Source organism: Sphaerodactylus townsendi, linkage group LG08, assembly GCF_021028975.2.
Source record: "Sphaerodactylus townsendi isolate TG3544 linkage group LG08, MPM_Stown_v2.3, whole genome shotgun sequence".
Lineage (NCBI taxonomy): Eukaryota > Metazoa > Chordata > Lepidosauria > Squamata > Sphaerodactylidae > Sphaerodactylus > Sphaerodactylus townsendi.
In genome coordinates this window covers 87,136,175-87,152,299 of record NC_059432.1, presented here as the reverse complement: position 1 = coordinate 87,152,299, position 16,125 = coordinate 87,136,175, and the positions used below count along the sequence as shown (strand labels likewise).

The window sequence follows — 16,125 nt, the reverse complement described above, 5'->3', positions numbered from 1 at the left end:
TGTGCAGTATTCAGTAACAACCAGATAAATATCACTGTAAATATTCCACCGCTCTAAAGTTTAACACATCTCCAAACGTAAACCTCTATAACGTCTCTGTGCTGCTAACTTAACCAGAGAGAGCCAAGTCTGCTTCTGAAATTGTCAGCTCGCCCAATCAGACGGAGGGCTGTGAAGATGGGGAGGCATTCATCAAATTACACAGAGGGTTCCATCTGTTACCTTAAACCTTTGTTCTCAAGTTGCACAGAGAGCATATGCTGGAAAATACACTTTGCTAAAGGTTTCGCTGGGGACTGATTCTTTCCCCCCCCTACCCCCCAAGTTGCTTGAATGCCTTTTAGGATTATATATGCCAGCCCAACAGAAGAAAGTTGTTTTCTGCATAGCTGGTGTGTTAAGTTTTGCTTGTGCTCTGAGCATTGCAGGAGCCATAGGAACTCAGCTGTGGATCAAAGGAAGAATCCTTTGCAAAACGGGAGCCCTGCTTGTCAATGCGACTGGACCAGAATTAGAGAAGTTTATTGGTGAAATCCGGTATGGACTTTTCTATGGAGAGAGAGTTAGACAATGTGGGCTAGGAGGGAGACCTTTTCAGTTTTCATGTAAGTAACAATGACATTTGAATTATTCAGTACTTGGCTGCATGTTTTTTTTGTGGTATGACAGATATGCGCATGAACGGATTCATATTCTGTTAAAAGGATCTACACCAAAGAAATATGAAATAAGGTTGTTGCAAGACAGTCCGTGTGCTTCTTCTGCATTATCAATACTTCAATAATGCCATGTTTGTTAAACTAGGAACTAGCATGCAGCAGCCAGATCCTTTGTACCTTGACTCAGTGGTGAAACACAATATATTCAGTAGGAAACATATCCAAGTAAGTGTGCACAGAATTGCAACCCTAACATTCTTTTCAGACAGTGTCTTTGTTATTCCTCTTCAGTTTTCTGGAAAACAGTGGAAAGAAACAGAGAGACAGAACTACCACAGATACTCCTTTTGTATCCAGGAGAAGCAGAGAATGAGAAAATTAAAAATTTAAATGCATTTATTGAATCTTGAGAAGCTTCATTTGTGCTAGAAACGTGATGAATGGCATAGACAGAGCTGCATGGAATGACTGTTTTGCAGTCAATCATGAAGGAGAAAAGTAAATAGCCAGATACATAACATGACTAGTGAGACCCATTCTTAGCTTATGCAGAGCATCATATTATAGAGAGAGAGCCTGGTTATCTACGCAGTAGTTACAGCATACCACCTCCCATTGACATTCTTACCAGAAATAATTTGCAAGCATCTGCAGAGACAGCATTGCTTGTGTGACTCATTTCTGGTGCACAGCCAACATTGTATACATGAGAAGGATCGCACCCTCTTTCTGCAAAGGTGGTTAGTTGACCGTAGTCATTTATATTATTACTCAGAACCATTTTGCCTAATTAAATTCTGTAGCTGGCTGAGTAGAATGTCTCTGAAAGTTTTCCTTGTTATTTCCCCCTGCTGTGACAATATGTTTATCTTCTACTTTTTCAAGTTGCAGATGGCTATGGATTTTCAGATTAGCCTAGTAAAGGAAATAAGAAGCTGTAAAGTCACCTTTTTAGGTTGATTAATTAAGATAATGTTGCTCCTTGAATGACAAACAGTCCAGTAATCCCATGACCTGCTGCTCTAAAATAATAGTGCTCTCAAACAACATCAAGTGTTGGAATCAGCACACATAGAGGGGGAGTGGAAATGAGTGCCCCTAACCACCGAGGTTTTTTGCTCAATCTTGGCCAATTCCCTTTCTCATTATAGCCCATGTCACATATGGCTTTTGTCCAAAGAGGTCCCACCATCCTCAGTATCAGGGACGTAGGTATAGATTTTTAATAGGGTGGGTTTGGGGGAAGGGGCCACGCCCCCACCAACCCTGGGGCATGTCCATGCCTCCCCAAGCCCCGCCCCCAGCCTCAGTGCTTATAAAAGTAGCTCTCCAAGGCCAGGAATGGCAGACTCCCCTACCCCACCCACCCACCCACCAGCTGTGCTCCCAGCCGGCAGCCGGCAGCCCTTTCTGCCCTCCCCTCCAGGCAGAGGCATAGCTCGGGAAAATGGAGCCCGGTGCAAAATCTGAGTTTTGCGGGCCCCGCCCCCATGGGTCACCACTGTGATACTGGAATCCACCCCCAAACAGCATCACTTTCAATGGTGTTTAAACTTGGGAGCACAGATTCTCCTTTTAAATCCACCTTAAAGGGAGAATCTGGGGTCACCAGTTAAAACAACATTGAAAGTGATGCTGTTTTGGGGTGGATTATCCCCCACCCTGAAACAGCATCACTTCCAATGTTTAAACTGGGGACCTCAGATTCTCCTTTTAAATCCATGTCGATGGGGGTGGATTTAAAAGGAGAATCTGGGGAAAATTGGGAGGTGCCTGCTGTCAGGGGTGTAATTGTTCAGCTAGCAGCACCAAAATTTCAGTGTATCTTTAGGAGACTCTCCTGATAATACCACCCAGCTTTGGTGAAGTTTGGTTCAGGGGGTCGAAAGTTATGGACCCTCAAAAGTGTAGCCCCCATCTCCTATTATCTCCCATTGGAAACAATGGGGGATGGGCCACCCCTTTTGGGAGTCCATAACTTTGGACCCCCTGAATCAAACCTCACCAAACCTGGGTGGTATCATCAGGAGAATCTCTCAAAAAATCCCCGAAATTTTGGTGCTGCTAGCCTAAAAATTGCGTCCCCTGAAGGCCAAAAACTGGGGAAAAAACACTTAAAAATACAAAAAAAATCACAAACGGGGGGCGGAGCTTCGGACATGTAAGGGGGGGTTAAACCCAGGACACCCCCCTTACCTACATCCTTGCCCAGTATAATCTTTTTGGTGGCTTTCCATTTTCACCAGTGAAAAAGCTCATAGTGGCTGTGTGAATACATAATGTATGCAGGTAAGCGAGAGCCAGCGTGGTGTCGTGGTTAAGAGTAGGTAGATTTCAATCTGGAGAACCGGGTTTGATTCCCCACTCCTCCACCTGTGTGGCAGAAACTTATGTGATGAACCAGATGTGTTTCTGCACTCCTAAATTCCTGCTGGGTGACCTTGGGCTAGTCATAGTTCTTCGGAACTCTCTCAACTCCACCTACCTCACAAGGTGTTCGTTGTGGGGAGAGGAAGGGAAAGGAGCTTGTAAGCCACCTTGAGTCGCCTTACAGGAGAAAAAGATGGGGTATAAATTAAAACTCTTCTTTTTGTTCTTAAGTTCTATTTCCATGATAAGACACAGTTTTTTTTAAAAAAAATCCCAGTCACAGGCATGGAGGCTACATGCATACATTGTACGCACACATAGATGCCATGATCATAGTCCAGTGCGTAGACAGGTGCAGAGCCAGCACACTTACTCCCAGGCCCCACCTGTGTATGTGCATGTCATCAGAAGCACAATAGTGGCTTATAGGAGCAGGCCTATGGATCCCAGTGTTGGCACATGGGGACAATAGTCTCCTTGACGGACAATAGTCTCCAAGCTGGAGCTTGGCTTCACATACTCACATACTGTTTGGCTCACATACTGTTTGGCTCTTGCTTTCCACTCTTCATGGGGAATGAGAAAGTGGCCTTTTAGGACGAGGCCAACTAAATCTCTCTCCTTATGATGTTTTTTTTTTCCTGTAGCAAAATGAACCAACTCCAGCTGAAAGGATCAAATAGTAGATGATGTGAAAAACCTTGACCAAAGATCTTGCTGCCAGTCAGTGTAGCCAGTCCTGCCCTCAATAGACCATGGCTCTGATTCAGTATAAAGAAGATTCATGTGTTTCTGGTATCTGACAGTAACCGATTTGGGAACAAAAATGAGAGCCGATGCATTTTTCATTAAGAAGACCTTACTGGAAGACCTTCGTTGATGTTCACTATATTCACCATCACTTCTACAAACTATCTCTATATGTTGCTATAAATGTTCCAGGACTCAGTATAGTTTATGTACAATAAATATATTTGCATTTTCATCCAGCAAAGCCCTGGTAGCCTGACTGGGGACTAAATTATCATCTCTGTTTGGGTCCTCTGCATGCTCCCATTAAATTTTTTCCCCTGTTGGCCACTATATCTCTGATAATTGTAAAATGAATTTGCTCTGCCTGTAAAACCCATTCAAGCTCAGGAATGCCTTCTGCTTCATTGACTCTGGCTCCCGTCAGTTTCTGGGTCAGCAGTTTATTTTCTAAAGGCCGCTGGCCCATGGATTCATCCATTATAATAAAGGGATGTTTTTGCTTCTAGAGAAATGTTGCGACTGGGTTAACTTTTCCCTGATAGTCACCTATAAAAAAGAAATGCTGTGCAGAAGTTCTAAAAGTAGCGACCTAGAGGAAAAAGCTTTACAATGCAGTAGTGTGCGTGGCATCACAATAATAGAAAGGCCTCTTAGCTGTATAACCTGCGCTGTTCTCAAAAGTAAAATTTTGCATCCAAACAACACATATTTCTGTACTAAGAAAAGCTGAATTAGTGTCATGTATAAATGTAGGCAAATTGACACACGTTTTTTGCTCTATGTCATGTCATCTGTCTTTTTTACTACCTTGGTAACATTTTTACTCTAATTGGACCAGTTATGGGAAAGAACACGGAAGACCCATCCCAACCACTGGAAATTTTATTCAGCTGCTCTTCTGGCTTCTGAGATTTTGATAAATGTTATTCATATATTGTTAAGTATTCCTTGCTACCCTAAGAGCTGGAGTCTTGCTTTAAAAAAATATAAAAGCAAAACCTGGTACATTCTGTACCCCCCTCTCTGCTGGCAGCCTATGAAAAGCAACAGCAACAAAATGCCTTTGGCAGGGGTGGAAACACATTCTGAAGGGACTAACTCCGCTTCCTCCACCATGCCCTGATGTCACCCATTTCGGCTCCTATGCCATTGTTATTGTGCCAGCATCCGTGTTACACCATTGTGTTATATGAGCACAAAGTGCTGGAATTCGAGAATCTTGGTCCCTTGAGAACCAGTAGTTTAGCAGAGTGCACAAGGCTTTCACGTATGCAGCAACATCTCATCTAATCTATGAGTGTGCCAAGAACAAAATAACTCAGAGCCTTTTGTCTATTTAAACTACCAGTAATATACTATGTCTATTGTAGGAACTCCAAATTCCGAAGTGAATATAGTTCCCTAATTGAGTCTAATTAACCAGGATAGCAGGTGATAAAGGACCTGCATCCTGTATCTCATGGTTGCAAAATGGAGAAGTGTGCATGCATTCAGTTGGAGGTGCAAGAAGAAGCAGGAAATTTCCCCATGAATAGCAATCTACACATCAAAGTGGTAGTGTCAGAGCAGTAGAGAAAGGATGCCCAGTGACTTGACCGCTCTATCTCTCTGACTCTCGGGTCAAGCCTCCCTTTGAGGTCTCCACTGGGGAAAAAGACAGAGAATAAAGGAATTACATTACATTACATTAAAAATTAAATAAATAATTGAGGATTAAATTTTTAGGATTACAGCCAGAATAACTGGTCCCAGTTCATCAACTGAACTTTGGGGTGAGGTAGAGACTTGAACGCAGATCTCTCTGAATCTAGTCTGTCAGTTTCCAATATATCACATTGGCTTTCCATAATATTTTTTAAAAACTTGCTGTGTTCCCTTGTATTATTTTACAACATTAAGATAACAGTTAGCAATATTCCAAATAACGTCAGTTTTGTAAACTACTTTGCTTTTCATTTAGTCATACAGATAAACAGATTAGAGGCTGATTTCCTACTCTTCTCTACTGATTGCTGTCGCTGTTACTTGTTCCAGAAAATTTTAAAAATCTAAACATCTGATTAAGAGAGAAAAAGCTCCAGGAATGAAGCAGTTTGTCTGTGATTGGCCGAGTCAGTGCTCAGATTCGTGCCCTCTCTCCTTTTTTCTGTCACCTTTTCATCCTTGAAAAACAGAAGTAAAAAATTGAGAACTGAAACCTTCTATCAATGGTGCTTCACGTGGCATCCAACTATGAGGGCTCTTAACAAACTGAGATTTCTTTCCCAGTAACAAGCAATTCTAACAAGGTCTACTTGGAAATAATTCTCACTTTACTCAATGGGGTGTGCTCCCAGGACAATGTTTCTAGGTTACAAGCTTGGGATTCGTAGCTATGGGGGTTGAACTCATCATGAGCAAACTCCAGTTGTTTGTCTCTATGCAACCACAATCTCCACACATGAGTTTAATTCATTAACTGAAGATTTCCCATTGGATATCAGTGAGGTCAATCAAGGAGGGGGAAAAAAGGTGATAATGAAGCAAACATGGAAAATATGACTAGATCAGATGAAGCTGGCTAAACCTTAGGTAGATTTTTTTTCTCTACTGACTGCATTATGGACTACAACCCACTTGCTTGTAATTTATATTTGACATGGTAGATAAATTTATCTGAGCTTCCTATATAAGCGTGCTCTCTCAGCACGTTCTAAGCACAGCGAGGCAGTTTCAGGGAGTTATTAGGCCTGGTTTAATCATACCCCCGCAGACTGGGGGCCGTTAAACTGTATTCTAGGATTCATTATAAAATATCCGCTGTCATGAAATGCACCAAAGTATTTAAGAATTACCCTTTTACAGCAAACCTAATTTATAGACCACTTGGGTTTCAGTAAGTGTGTGTTTACTTCTTGCGTATCTATAGTAAGGAAATTGAGTTCATTACTTTGAACGAACAGCCAAAACCTTGACCAACCCCTTCCCCTCCCCATTTCCAATGCTTCATTTCATTTATCCTTTGATCTAGTGCAGCATTTCCAAACCGTTAATAGTTATGGCATTCATTTCTTTTCTGAATTAAAAATGGGAGGCACTCTTTTCTCTCGCATCCCTCTAAGGATTTTCTTTAGATGGTGCAAGAGAGCAGTGGACAGCATCCCCTGATGGCAGTTGTTGGTACTGCACCTTCATTGGACTCAACTGGTTGCAGAGAAGCTGCAGCAAAGAAAACGCAAAAGAGACTTCTGCAGCCTCCTCTACAGGTGATTCTATGCACAGGGCCTTTAATTACTGGACTGAATTGCATGAATCTGCTTTATACTGTCTCGGACCATAGGTCCATCAAGCTGAGTATTGTATACTCTGACTGGCAGCAACTCCAGATGCAGAGGGAGGACTTCCCCGTCTCTTGCTGCTAGAGATCTTCAGCTAAAGATTTCAGGCTTTGGGACCTTCTTCTTGCAAAATAAGAGGATCAGACCAATGGTTCAGGGAGTCCATCTTCCTGTTTCCCACACTGGCCAACAAGCAACCTCATGGAGGGCAAAGCCTTCTCTTGTTACCGCTCTCCAGAAATTGACATTAAGAGTTATATTTCCTCTGAACATGCAGGGTGTTTGGGGTTTTTTAGAACATCATGTCCATTTGTTTTGTCTAACCCAATTTAAGGTCTCTGAAGGCAATAAACTGTTGCTAAATCATGGGGCAGTGAGTTCCAAAAGTTAATGATACATTTTGTGAAGAAGCGCTTTATTTTGTTTGTGCTGAATATACTGTTGACTTCATTGAATGCCCTAAAGTTCTATTACTGAGGTACACAAACTGTGGCTTGCATGCTGACAGCAGCACAACAGACCATTATATTTGGCATCTGGGGCCAGATCTCAACCCAGGAAACAAAGGCAAGGGCAGCTGTACTGGGACCAGTGAAGCAGGAACAGGCAACAGGTATAGCTTATGCCCAACACTGGCTCCCATACCTGGACTGCTACTAGTTTGCTGGTACCCAAATAGGAATGCCAATCTCCAGGTAGGACCCAGGGATCCCCCAGATTTACAGCTCATCTCCAGACTGCAATTGAGTTCCCCTTGAGAAAACGATGCTTGGGAAGGTGGACTCTGTGTTGCTGAAGTGCCTGTCCTAAATATCCATCCCTAAATCTCCAGGAGTGTCCCAGCATGGATCTGCTAACCCTATCCCTCTGTCCCCTGCCAGTAGCCAGAGAGGACCTGGCAACCTGATATCCAACACCTTTTCAAGTAGACAGTGCATTTTATGGAACTTAGGCCAAATGGCTACATAGCCCTGTTCTAGAATTATGAGAGAGTGAGAAGTCCTCTCAACTTAGTCCAGCATGTAAGCAGTTTTATAAACCTATATCACGTCCTCTCATCTTTTTCTAAAACAGAAAGCTCCGAACATTCATTTAACTCATATTAGTTTGCCCAGTCAAACAGTTTGGGAATTATCACTCTTGCCAAATATGCTCAGGCTGTTTTCATTTGAAATACAGCAGGTTCTGTTTTCTTTTGAAATATAATGCAGGTATGGAACTACATGCAGTCAAGACAAAAAAAATCCATAGACCTGTGTTACATTGATTTCATATATTTTATCCAGTGTTTCTTTTCCTCGAGGAAAAATCAAGGCAGCTAACACAAGATTGATACAATATGCACATGGGTTGAAGCAGGCAAATGGAAAGGGTATTGTGGTCTCTCCTCCCCTTCCGAAGTGGTCGGATGCCAAGGTCTTGTGCTCTGGGATAAATGGGTTGAGTCCCAGCAGACTAATGGAAGGGGTTTTGTTGCCTTAGATTCCGGCTGCTGGTTATATTTAGCACTTGAAAAGTAGCTACCAATTTGACTTAAGAATTCTGAAAGTTCCCCAAGGGCAGAGGAAGCTGGAGGAGATCAGAGAATCATTGCCAGACTTTCTTCATCCTTCATTTAAGCCTGAGTAAAATTTCCCTGAAGTTCAGAGGGAAATGAGGAGGAATATTTAGAGACTCAGCCAAATGTGGGAGGCATATTGTTTGGCTACTCCCCACCCCGCTTTCCAGGGCTTAAAACATCCTGGGGAATGTACATTTTCAACTAGGAGAATGCTATAGAGAAAGAGTTAACTTCCTTCTTGTATTGTTGAAGGCTTTCATGGCCGGAATCACTGGAGTGTTGTGTGGTTTCCGGGCTGTATGGCCGTGTTCTAGTAGCATTTTCTCCTGATGTTTTGCCTGCATCTGTGGCTGCAGGCAAAACGTCAGGAGAAAATGCTGCTAGAACGCAGCCAAACAGCCCAGAAAACATACAACACTCCCAACTTCCTTCTTCTTTACACAGTGACCCCAAAACAAAGCAGGGAACTTTCTCCATACATATGCTTTTTACAGTCTGAAGATCTCATACAGTTTGGTTCTCACTTGCTAAGTAATAAGATAAGGGTGGGTGTTATCATATGTAAAGTGATTGGACGTACTGTCACCTGAGATTTTAATTGCAATATTAATTTAATTTATGTTTTTATTGTTTATAGTATGTTGGAAGCTGTTCTGAGCTTGTGAGGGAAGGATGGCATATAAGTTAAATAAGATAAATAAATAAACAACGAACAGACAATTTCATGCTGGTCTGCAGTAGAAGAGCTAGATTTAAGTCCAGTAGGGATGAACAAAGTTTTCATGGTATAAGCTTTTGAGAGTCCGCTGAAAGAAACTTCGACTCTTTAATCTTGTTGGTGCTACTGAACTTGAATCTTGCTCAATGAACAGACAACCAGCTCTACCATCTCCTGCATTTTTCTCTGTTTCCACAAAAACGTTCAGACTTCTCAGCAGTCCAAATCTGCCTTATGTGTGACTACTTTCTTCATATAGTTGCATGCACTCTATGTGGACAGGATCTCATCCGCCCTGTTACAAGGCTCCAGTCTAATTGTGTTTACTGAATTGTTTGCAGAACATCTTTCAGTCATTGTGACACTCAGAGCAGGAACTGTGAAACCTGGGCACCAATTTCTTCTCTGCACTGCAGGGCGGATGAGAAAACGTTCAGTGATTCAAGCCTAGGTATAAATGTTACAGACTACAATTCCCCTGGCCAGATGACCCCGAATAACCAATAATCCTTGCTAAGTATGGTTACAAGATCCCCTGTGACTTGTGTGGGAGCTACTAGGCTAGTCCTCTCTTCTGAACTTCGAGGTCATTCTCCTGATGAAGGCTGCCTCTTTGGTACCTAATTCTTGCCACATGGACCTGACATTCTACAAGACAAGCTCATAAACACATCCTGCCATTGATCACCCTTATCAAAGATTTTCCACAGTCTAATTTATACATATCTGTTATAACAAAAAGCATATGCAAAACTACTGGCTTATTTTCTCCTGGGTATATCACATGAAAAGCATAGTGTGTGAAACAGATGTTGCATGGATAACAGCCACAGCAGCTATCTCCACAACAGCAACTGCACTTTTCCCAGCTACCACAGTGAAAAAGATGCTGGTGCTGTAATTTTGATTTCTGTGGTTGAGCTCCTGCTGCATTTTTTCATGTATGCCAAAGGAATCACATGAAAAAAAGTCATCTTCTCCTCATACAAGACCTGTTTCAAAACCCAGGCGTCAATTTTTATACCTTGCCTCAACACTGAAATGAAATTTTAAAAGTATCCCTCTAATTTTGCTTGAATATTAGAGTTCATACTACCCCCAGAGTACATACTAATATTTCTCAGAAAATGGATCCACATAAGAAAATAAAAGCAATTATGCATAAATGTTGCTCTTTTCACACATCCTATTGTTCGTAGATGTATGGTCATTGTTACTATTTGGAGGCCCTGTGATACCGGTAGCATCTCTCAGACACAATTCTTTAAAAAGCAGAACTATGACCACATAAGTTGGTTGAGGTTGGCAGTGACTATTGAAAGGCCAAAATGACGATTATTTACACACATAATCAACTGTGAACAAGACAACTGGGTAAAATTGACTGTTTTTCTCTGTTGACCATTGTAACACAAAACAATTCTTCAAAATGTTTCTGCATTTAGATGGCACAGTGGTTAAGTTTGAGCCCCCTGTGGGTCAGATATCCTGGCAGCTGGCTCATGGTCAACTCAGCCAGCCAGCCATTTCTTGGTCGGTGAATGAGTACCTAGCTCATTGCTAGGGGCTAAAGAATAACTGGGGAAAGCAATGGCAAACTACCCCACAAAAGAGGCTTGCCTATGAAATCACTGCTCGCAGTGGTACCCAACTGAAGGGGAAACTTTACCTTTTTTACAATTTATAACTGTTCAGAATTATATTGGTAACTTTCTATTTGCATGCAATGTGCTGTACACTCTCAGTTCTGAGGTATAATAACAAGATTACATGAATTTACGGTTTTCCATGAAATAATACATTTGCGTAATGTTTGCATAATTCCTTCTTATTTTGTTCCTTTAGTTTTTCCAGATCTCTTTAAAATTATCCCTGCAAGTATCCACGTTAGTGTCATCGTCTTCTGTATGGTGTTCTTAGTGTTTGCCCTAATTGGAACTGGGTTCTTCATGTACAATGCGTTTGGCAAGCCCTATGAAACACTGCATGGTCCATTAGGACTGTACCTATGGAGCTTCATTTCATGTAAGTCTTTTGATATAATGCTGGCTATATTAAAGGTTGTTGTATTGTATTGTAATGCTGGCTATAAATATGATACCACAGTTCCTGTGCTTGCATTTCTGTCATGCTCAGTTTCCCCACTGCTGTGAAAGAGGGTCACTGGATCCATCCTATAGTTGTTGCTGATGTTCACGTTCACATCTGGGAGAACGATGATTGCTTTCCTTTAAGGACTACACCTGCTGGATTTAATTGAAAAATGGACTTTGCAATACACAGGTTGAAGCAATTAGCTGCTGGGCTTCTTTAAATTATAAGTGGGAGAGTTATGTTTGCTTTCCTTTTGAAGACAGAGCAGTGATAAGAGAAAGTGGAAAGAGAAAGACAGAGAGAAATTTTTCTCTCTTTCTCACAATACTAGAACCAGAGGGCATTCATTGAAAATGCTGGGGGGAAGAATTGGGACTAATAAAAGGAAACACTTCTTCACACAACGTGTGATTGGTGTTTGGAATATGCTGCCACAGGAGGTGGTGATGGCCACTAACCTGGATAGCTTTAAAAAGGGCTTGGACAGATTTATGGAGGAGAAGTCGATCTATGGCTACCAATCTTGATCTGCCTTGATCTCAGATTGCAATTGCCTTAGCAGACCAGGTGCTCGGGAGCAGCAGCAGCAGAAGGCCATTGATTTCACATCCTGCATGTGAGCTCCCAAAGGCACCTGGTGGGCCACTGCGAGTAGCAGAGTGCTGGACTAGATGGACTCTGGTCTGATCCAGCAGGCTAGTTCTTATGTTCTTATGTTCTTATGGTGGAAACCACAGTGTGGGTATGTGATGAATGTATGCACACCTAATATTTTGATTTGTATTTATTATTTACAGGAATAGGCTTGTTAAAGCCTGGGTGAAATAACAACTCATCCAGAAGTATTTGTGCCTATTGTGTATTTTATTTGTAAAAGCAGTTGGCCTAATATACATTTTGTGTACATTTTTAATTATTTTGAAGGCATCTGTGTATGCCCGAGTGGCAAATGAAAATGATATAATCATATCACCTATATTTTGCACTGTATTTGAGTGACTAAAAGGAAGAAGTTTTGAAATGTATTTCTGTAGGATGTTTTCATCCTTTAGCTTTCAGGTGCAGAATAGTGTGATTATTACCTAATGTGCACCAATTTCCATAATTGTGATGGTTGACCGACCTGGAGGCAGGCAATTCTGTGGATAATCCATCAGATTTTCTGGAAGAATAGAAGGGGAACAGAACTGGGTTTAAACTTGACACAGATAGTGAAGTGTCATAAAATATACCAGGAGATAAATGGGAAGCAGGCATAGGTTTATGTGCAGAACACTGCTAGAAGGGAACTAGAAATTAGTATAAGTTGCTTTGCAGATGTTTTATATGGTAACAATCAGGATTTGCAGAGAGGACATTTTTGGCTAATGATAGAGATCACAAACTTTCCAGTTGTAAATTAGTCAGCAAATAAGGCTACCAAAGAGACATGCAAGAAAAAAAGGAATTTGAAGCAGCACTCTTGTGTTGAGAAGTTAAGTACAGTAGATTAGGAACACTCACACAGTGAGTATGAGTATCAAGATAATAGGAGGAGGGAATTCTAACTTTCTGTGGTGAAGTAACAGACACTGAACCACAAAGCCAGGAAATTAAAGTACACATATGATGTCCCAGCATGGGGTGTTGGATCTTAGAAACATAGAACTAGTTCAACGACATTGACCAAACCTTTGGAATCAAGACAATTTCCATCAGACATGCCTTACAGGAAGAAACAACTTCTTCTTCCTGAATCAGTTCTTTCATTTACAGTTGGAAGAGAACAATAATTATTTCACACAAGCAAACAAATTACGTATTGTGCAAGAGAGAATGCTACTGGAACACGCCCATGCAACCCGGAAAACCCACAACACCCTAAATAAGTTATTGGTTGGTCTCTGCCATTTGACAACTGGTTCATCAAAGGGTGTTGCTTTTTCAGCTATCAAGAAAGCTGATGTATGATATAGTCAGTATGAGGGGAAACTGGGTGGTCTTTACCTCATATCTTTACCTCATATCTTACCTCATTAGACAAGCAAGCAAGAAACTCTCTGGGTCAGTCTGGGATGAAGATACTGACCTACTTTACAGGACAGCTGTAATGATCATTGTTAAGATTAAAATATGTGAAGTGTTTGGAACTCTCAGAATATGCTGTGTAAATACTATTATTATAAAACAGTTTGTGCTAGAGGATATTTTCTTCATGATAGGGTCAGTGCAAGGAGCACACTTTACTGGGACACAATTCCAGCGTTAATCAACGCATTAGCCAGGTGGTCATTAAAATCCTGTTGTCTCAGGTGTCTTGCCCAGGGTCTTATTCCAGTAGTCATTGGACTGACCTACAACACAACACACTGAAAAGCAAGATAATTTGGAGTACTGATTTATAAATACTAACATGTCACTAAAACAGAAGTACTGGGTTCATTGGGCGGGCGGGGGGACACAGGAAAAGCAGTAATTTTCTCTTTTTTTCTCTTTCAGTTTCTTGTGGTTGTCTGATCATGATACTCTTTTCATCAGAAGTGAAAATCCATCACCTTTCCGAGAAAATAGCTAATTACAAAGAAGGAACCTTTATATATAAGACTCACCGCGAGCAGTTTGCAGATTCCTTTTGGATCATCCTAGTGTGCTCATTGGTACACTTTCTGAACATTTTGCTAATACGTCTTGCTGGATTTGAATTTCCTTTTTCAAAGTCAAAAGATTCAGAGACAGCAAATGGAGCAGTCGATCTAATGTATTAGGCATATTTTGATTTACATGTATTGGCTCTACTCAAACGGCACCAAATATAAATGTCTTTAATCGAGCATGAGCCAAGGACATTTAAAGATATATACTAGCACATAAACTATCTCAGCTATGTGTTATGGTTATATTCAAGAGTTCTACTATTCTCAGTACATGATAACTTTTTAGTTGAATCTTGAGGTTCCTTTTTTCTACATAAAGGATCCTTCAGTCATTCCATGAATAGAAGGAGCTTTCCAAAAATGTAAGATTGTTCACTGAGCAGTAGGGAACAGAAGGATCCAGCCGACCATTTGTTCCTCTAGACTGGAGTACTAGAGAGATGTAATACAAGAAAAATATCCATTTCCCAAGGTTAAATGAAGCAGACATCAAAACAAGCAGCCTCTTCAGTAGTAAGTCAATTGAGTATGTTCATAAACATTTGTGCATGATGAAATACATTACTACTAAAAAATCTGTGTATCAGATTCAGACTACGCATAAGAAGCAAATGTCTAGCCTAGAAAACTGAAGTAAAGGTTGCTTTGTGAAAAGGTGCAAATCAGCAGCATAGATTCTGTTTACTGAGAGTTAGTTTAGATGCTAATGTCTATTTCGAAAGATGTTGTTCAGTGAACTGTGTTTCGTGTTAAGTGTTCGAAGAGCGAGACTTAAATGCTTTACCTACAACTTTTTATTTACCATGAGACCGAACATTTTTGCTCTTGTTTTGTAAAACCTTACTGCTATTTTCACTTTTAGAACTGTCAGTTTAAAATCTCAGGTCTGTTCCTTCTGATGTGCATAATGATGATTCAAGCATGGAATAAATGCTTTCCCTCTTACCTTTTAAGTGCACGTGCTGTCATTGGGAGATTTGTGTGAAACACAAAAGACAATGATAGGAACTCACTTTAGGGTCCCATTCGGAACTTGTGATGAAGAATGCCCATTGTGTCTTGCCCCTCATTTCCTTGCCTTCTGACTCTGCTTTTTCAAATTTTACTTGTTCTAATTGGCAGCAGGTTCCCATGATGTGTGAATATAGCAGCACACACTGCAGGGCATTGGGGGTGGGGTGGAAATTATTTGGGGCTTTTTTTGTGTTGTGATCCGTAATTTACCTCAAGCCATGAGGAAAGGTAGGAAATAATTATTTTAGTTAAAGAAAGAAAGAAAGAAAGAAAGAAAGAGAAAGAAAGAAAGAAAGAAAGAAAGAAAGAAAGAAAGAAAGAAAGAAAGAAAGAAAGAAAGAAATGTAGACGTACATGCAGAAACCAACTATCAAGTTGACAATTGAAAGACATAAGAAGAACACTGCTGGATCAGACCAGTGGTTCAGCTAGTCCAGCATCCTATTTCACACAGTTCCTCTGGAGCTTCAACAACAGAAAGGCCAAGGCCTTTCACTGTATTGCCTCCTGGCACTAGTATTTAGAAGTTTACTACCTCTGAATATGGAAGCTCTCTTTAGTCACAATAGCTAGTAGCCATTGATAGACCTATCCTCCATGAATATGTTTAAACCCCTTTTAAAGCTGTCTACACCTACGATCATCAGTCCACCTTCTGGCAGAGAATTCCACATTTTAATCACTCTCTGTGTAAAGAAGTATTTCATTATGCCCATCCTGAATCTGCGGCCCATCAACTGAATTGGATACCCTCAAATTCTAGTATTTTGGGAGAGGATAAAAAGTTATTTCTACTCGGTTATAAGCCTCTATCATTTCCTCTGCTTAGTCATCATTTTTCTAAACTGAAAACTCTCACGCTCTGCAGCCTTTCTTCACAGGGAAAGTGCTCTAACCCCATAATCGTTTTGCTTGCATTCTTCTGTACTTTTTCCAGTTCTGCAATGTCCTTTTAAAGATACAGTGGACAGGAATGTACACAGTATTCCAAATGAGACCACAATTG

The 16,125-nt window shown here is 41.0% G+C and overlaps 1 protein-coding gene across 1 annotated transcript; it reads left to right on the top strand.

Annotated features, from left to right (window-relative positions):
• The first annotated feature begins 205 nt into the window (after positions 1 to 205).
• On the top strand, positions 206 to 15,047 carry CLRN1 (clarin 1). Its single transcript, XM_048507102.1, has 3 exons — positions 206 to 605; positions 11,224 to 11,403; positions 13,951 to 15,047. Exons 1-3 carry the CDS (start codon positions 353 to 355, stop codon positions 14,214 to 14,216), a joined length of 699 nt encoding a protein of 232 aa, XP_048363059.1. The 5' UTR covers positions 206 to 352; the 3' UTR covers positions 14,217 to 15,047.
• Positions 15,048 to 16,125: the final 1,078 nt, after the last annotated feature.

Excerpts from the sequence above, each read along its gene's own strand:
- CLRN1 (XM_048507102.1), top strand. The coding sequence starts at position 353 with ATGCCAGCCCAACAGAAGAAAGTTGTTTTCTGCATAGCTGGTGTGTTA. Across the intron at positions 606-11,223 it reads GAGACCTTTTCAGTTTTCAT|TTTTTCCAGATCTCTTTAAA; the intron begins GTAAGTAACAAT and ends TTGTTCCTTTAG. Across the intron at positions 11,404-13,950 it reads CCTATGGAGCTTCATTTCAT|TTTCTTGTGGTTGTCTGATC; the intron begins GTAAGTCTTTTG and ends TTTCTCTTTCAG.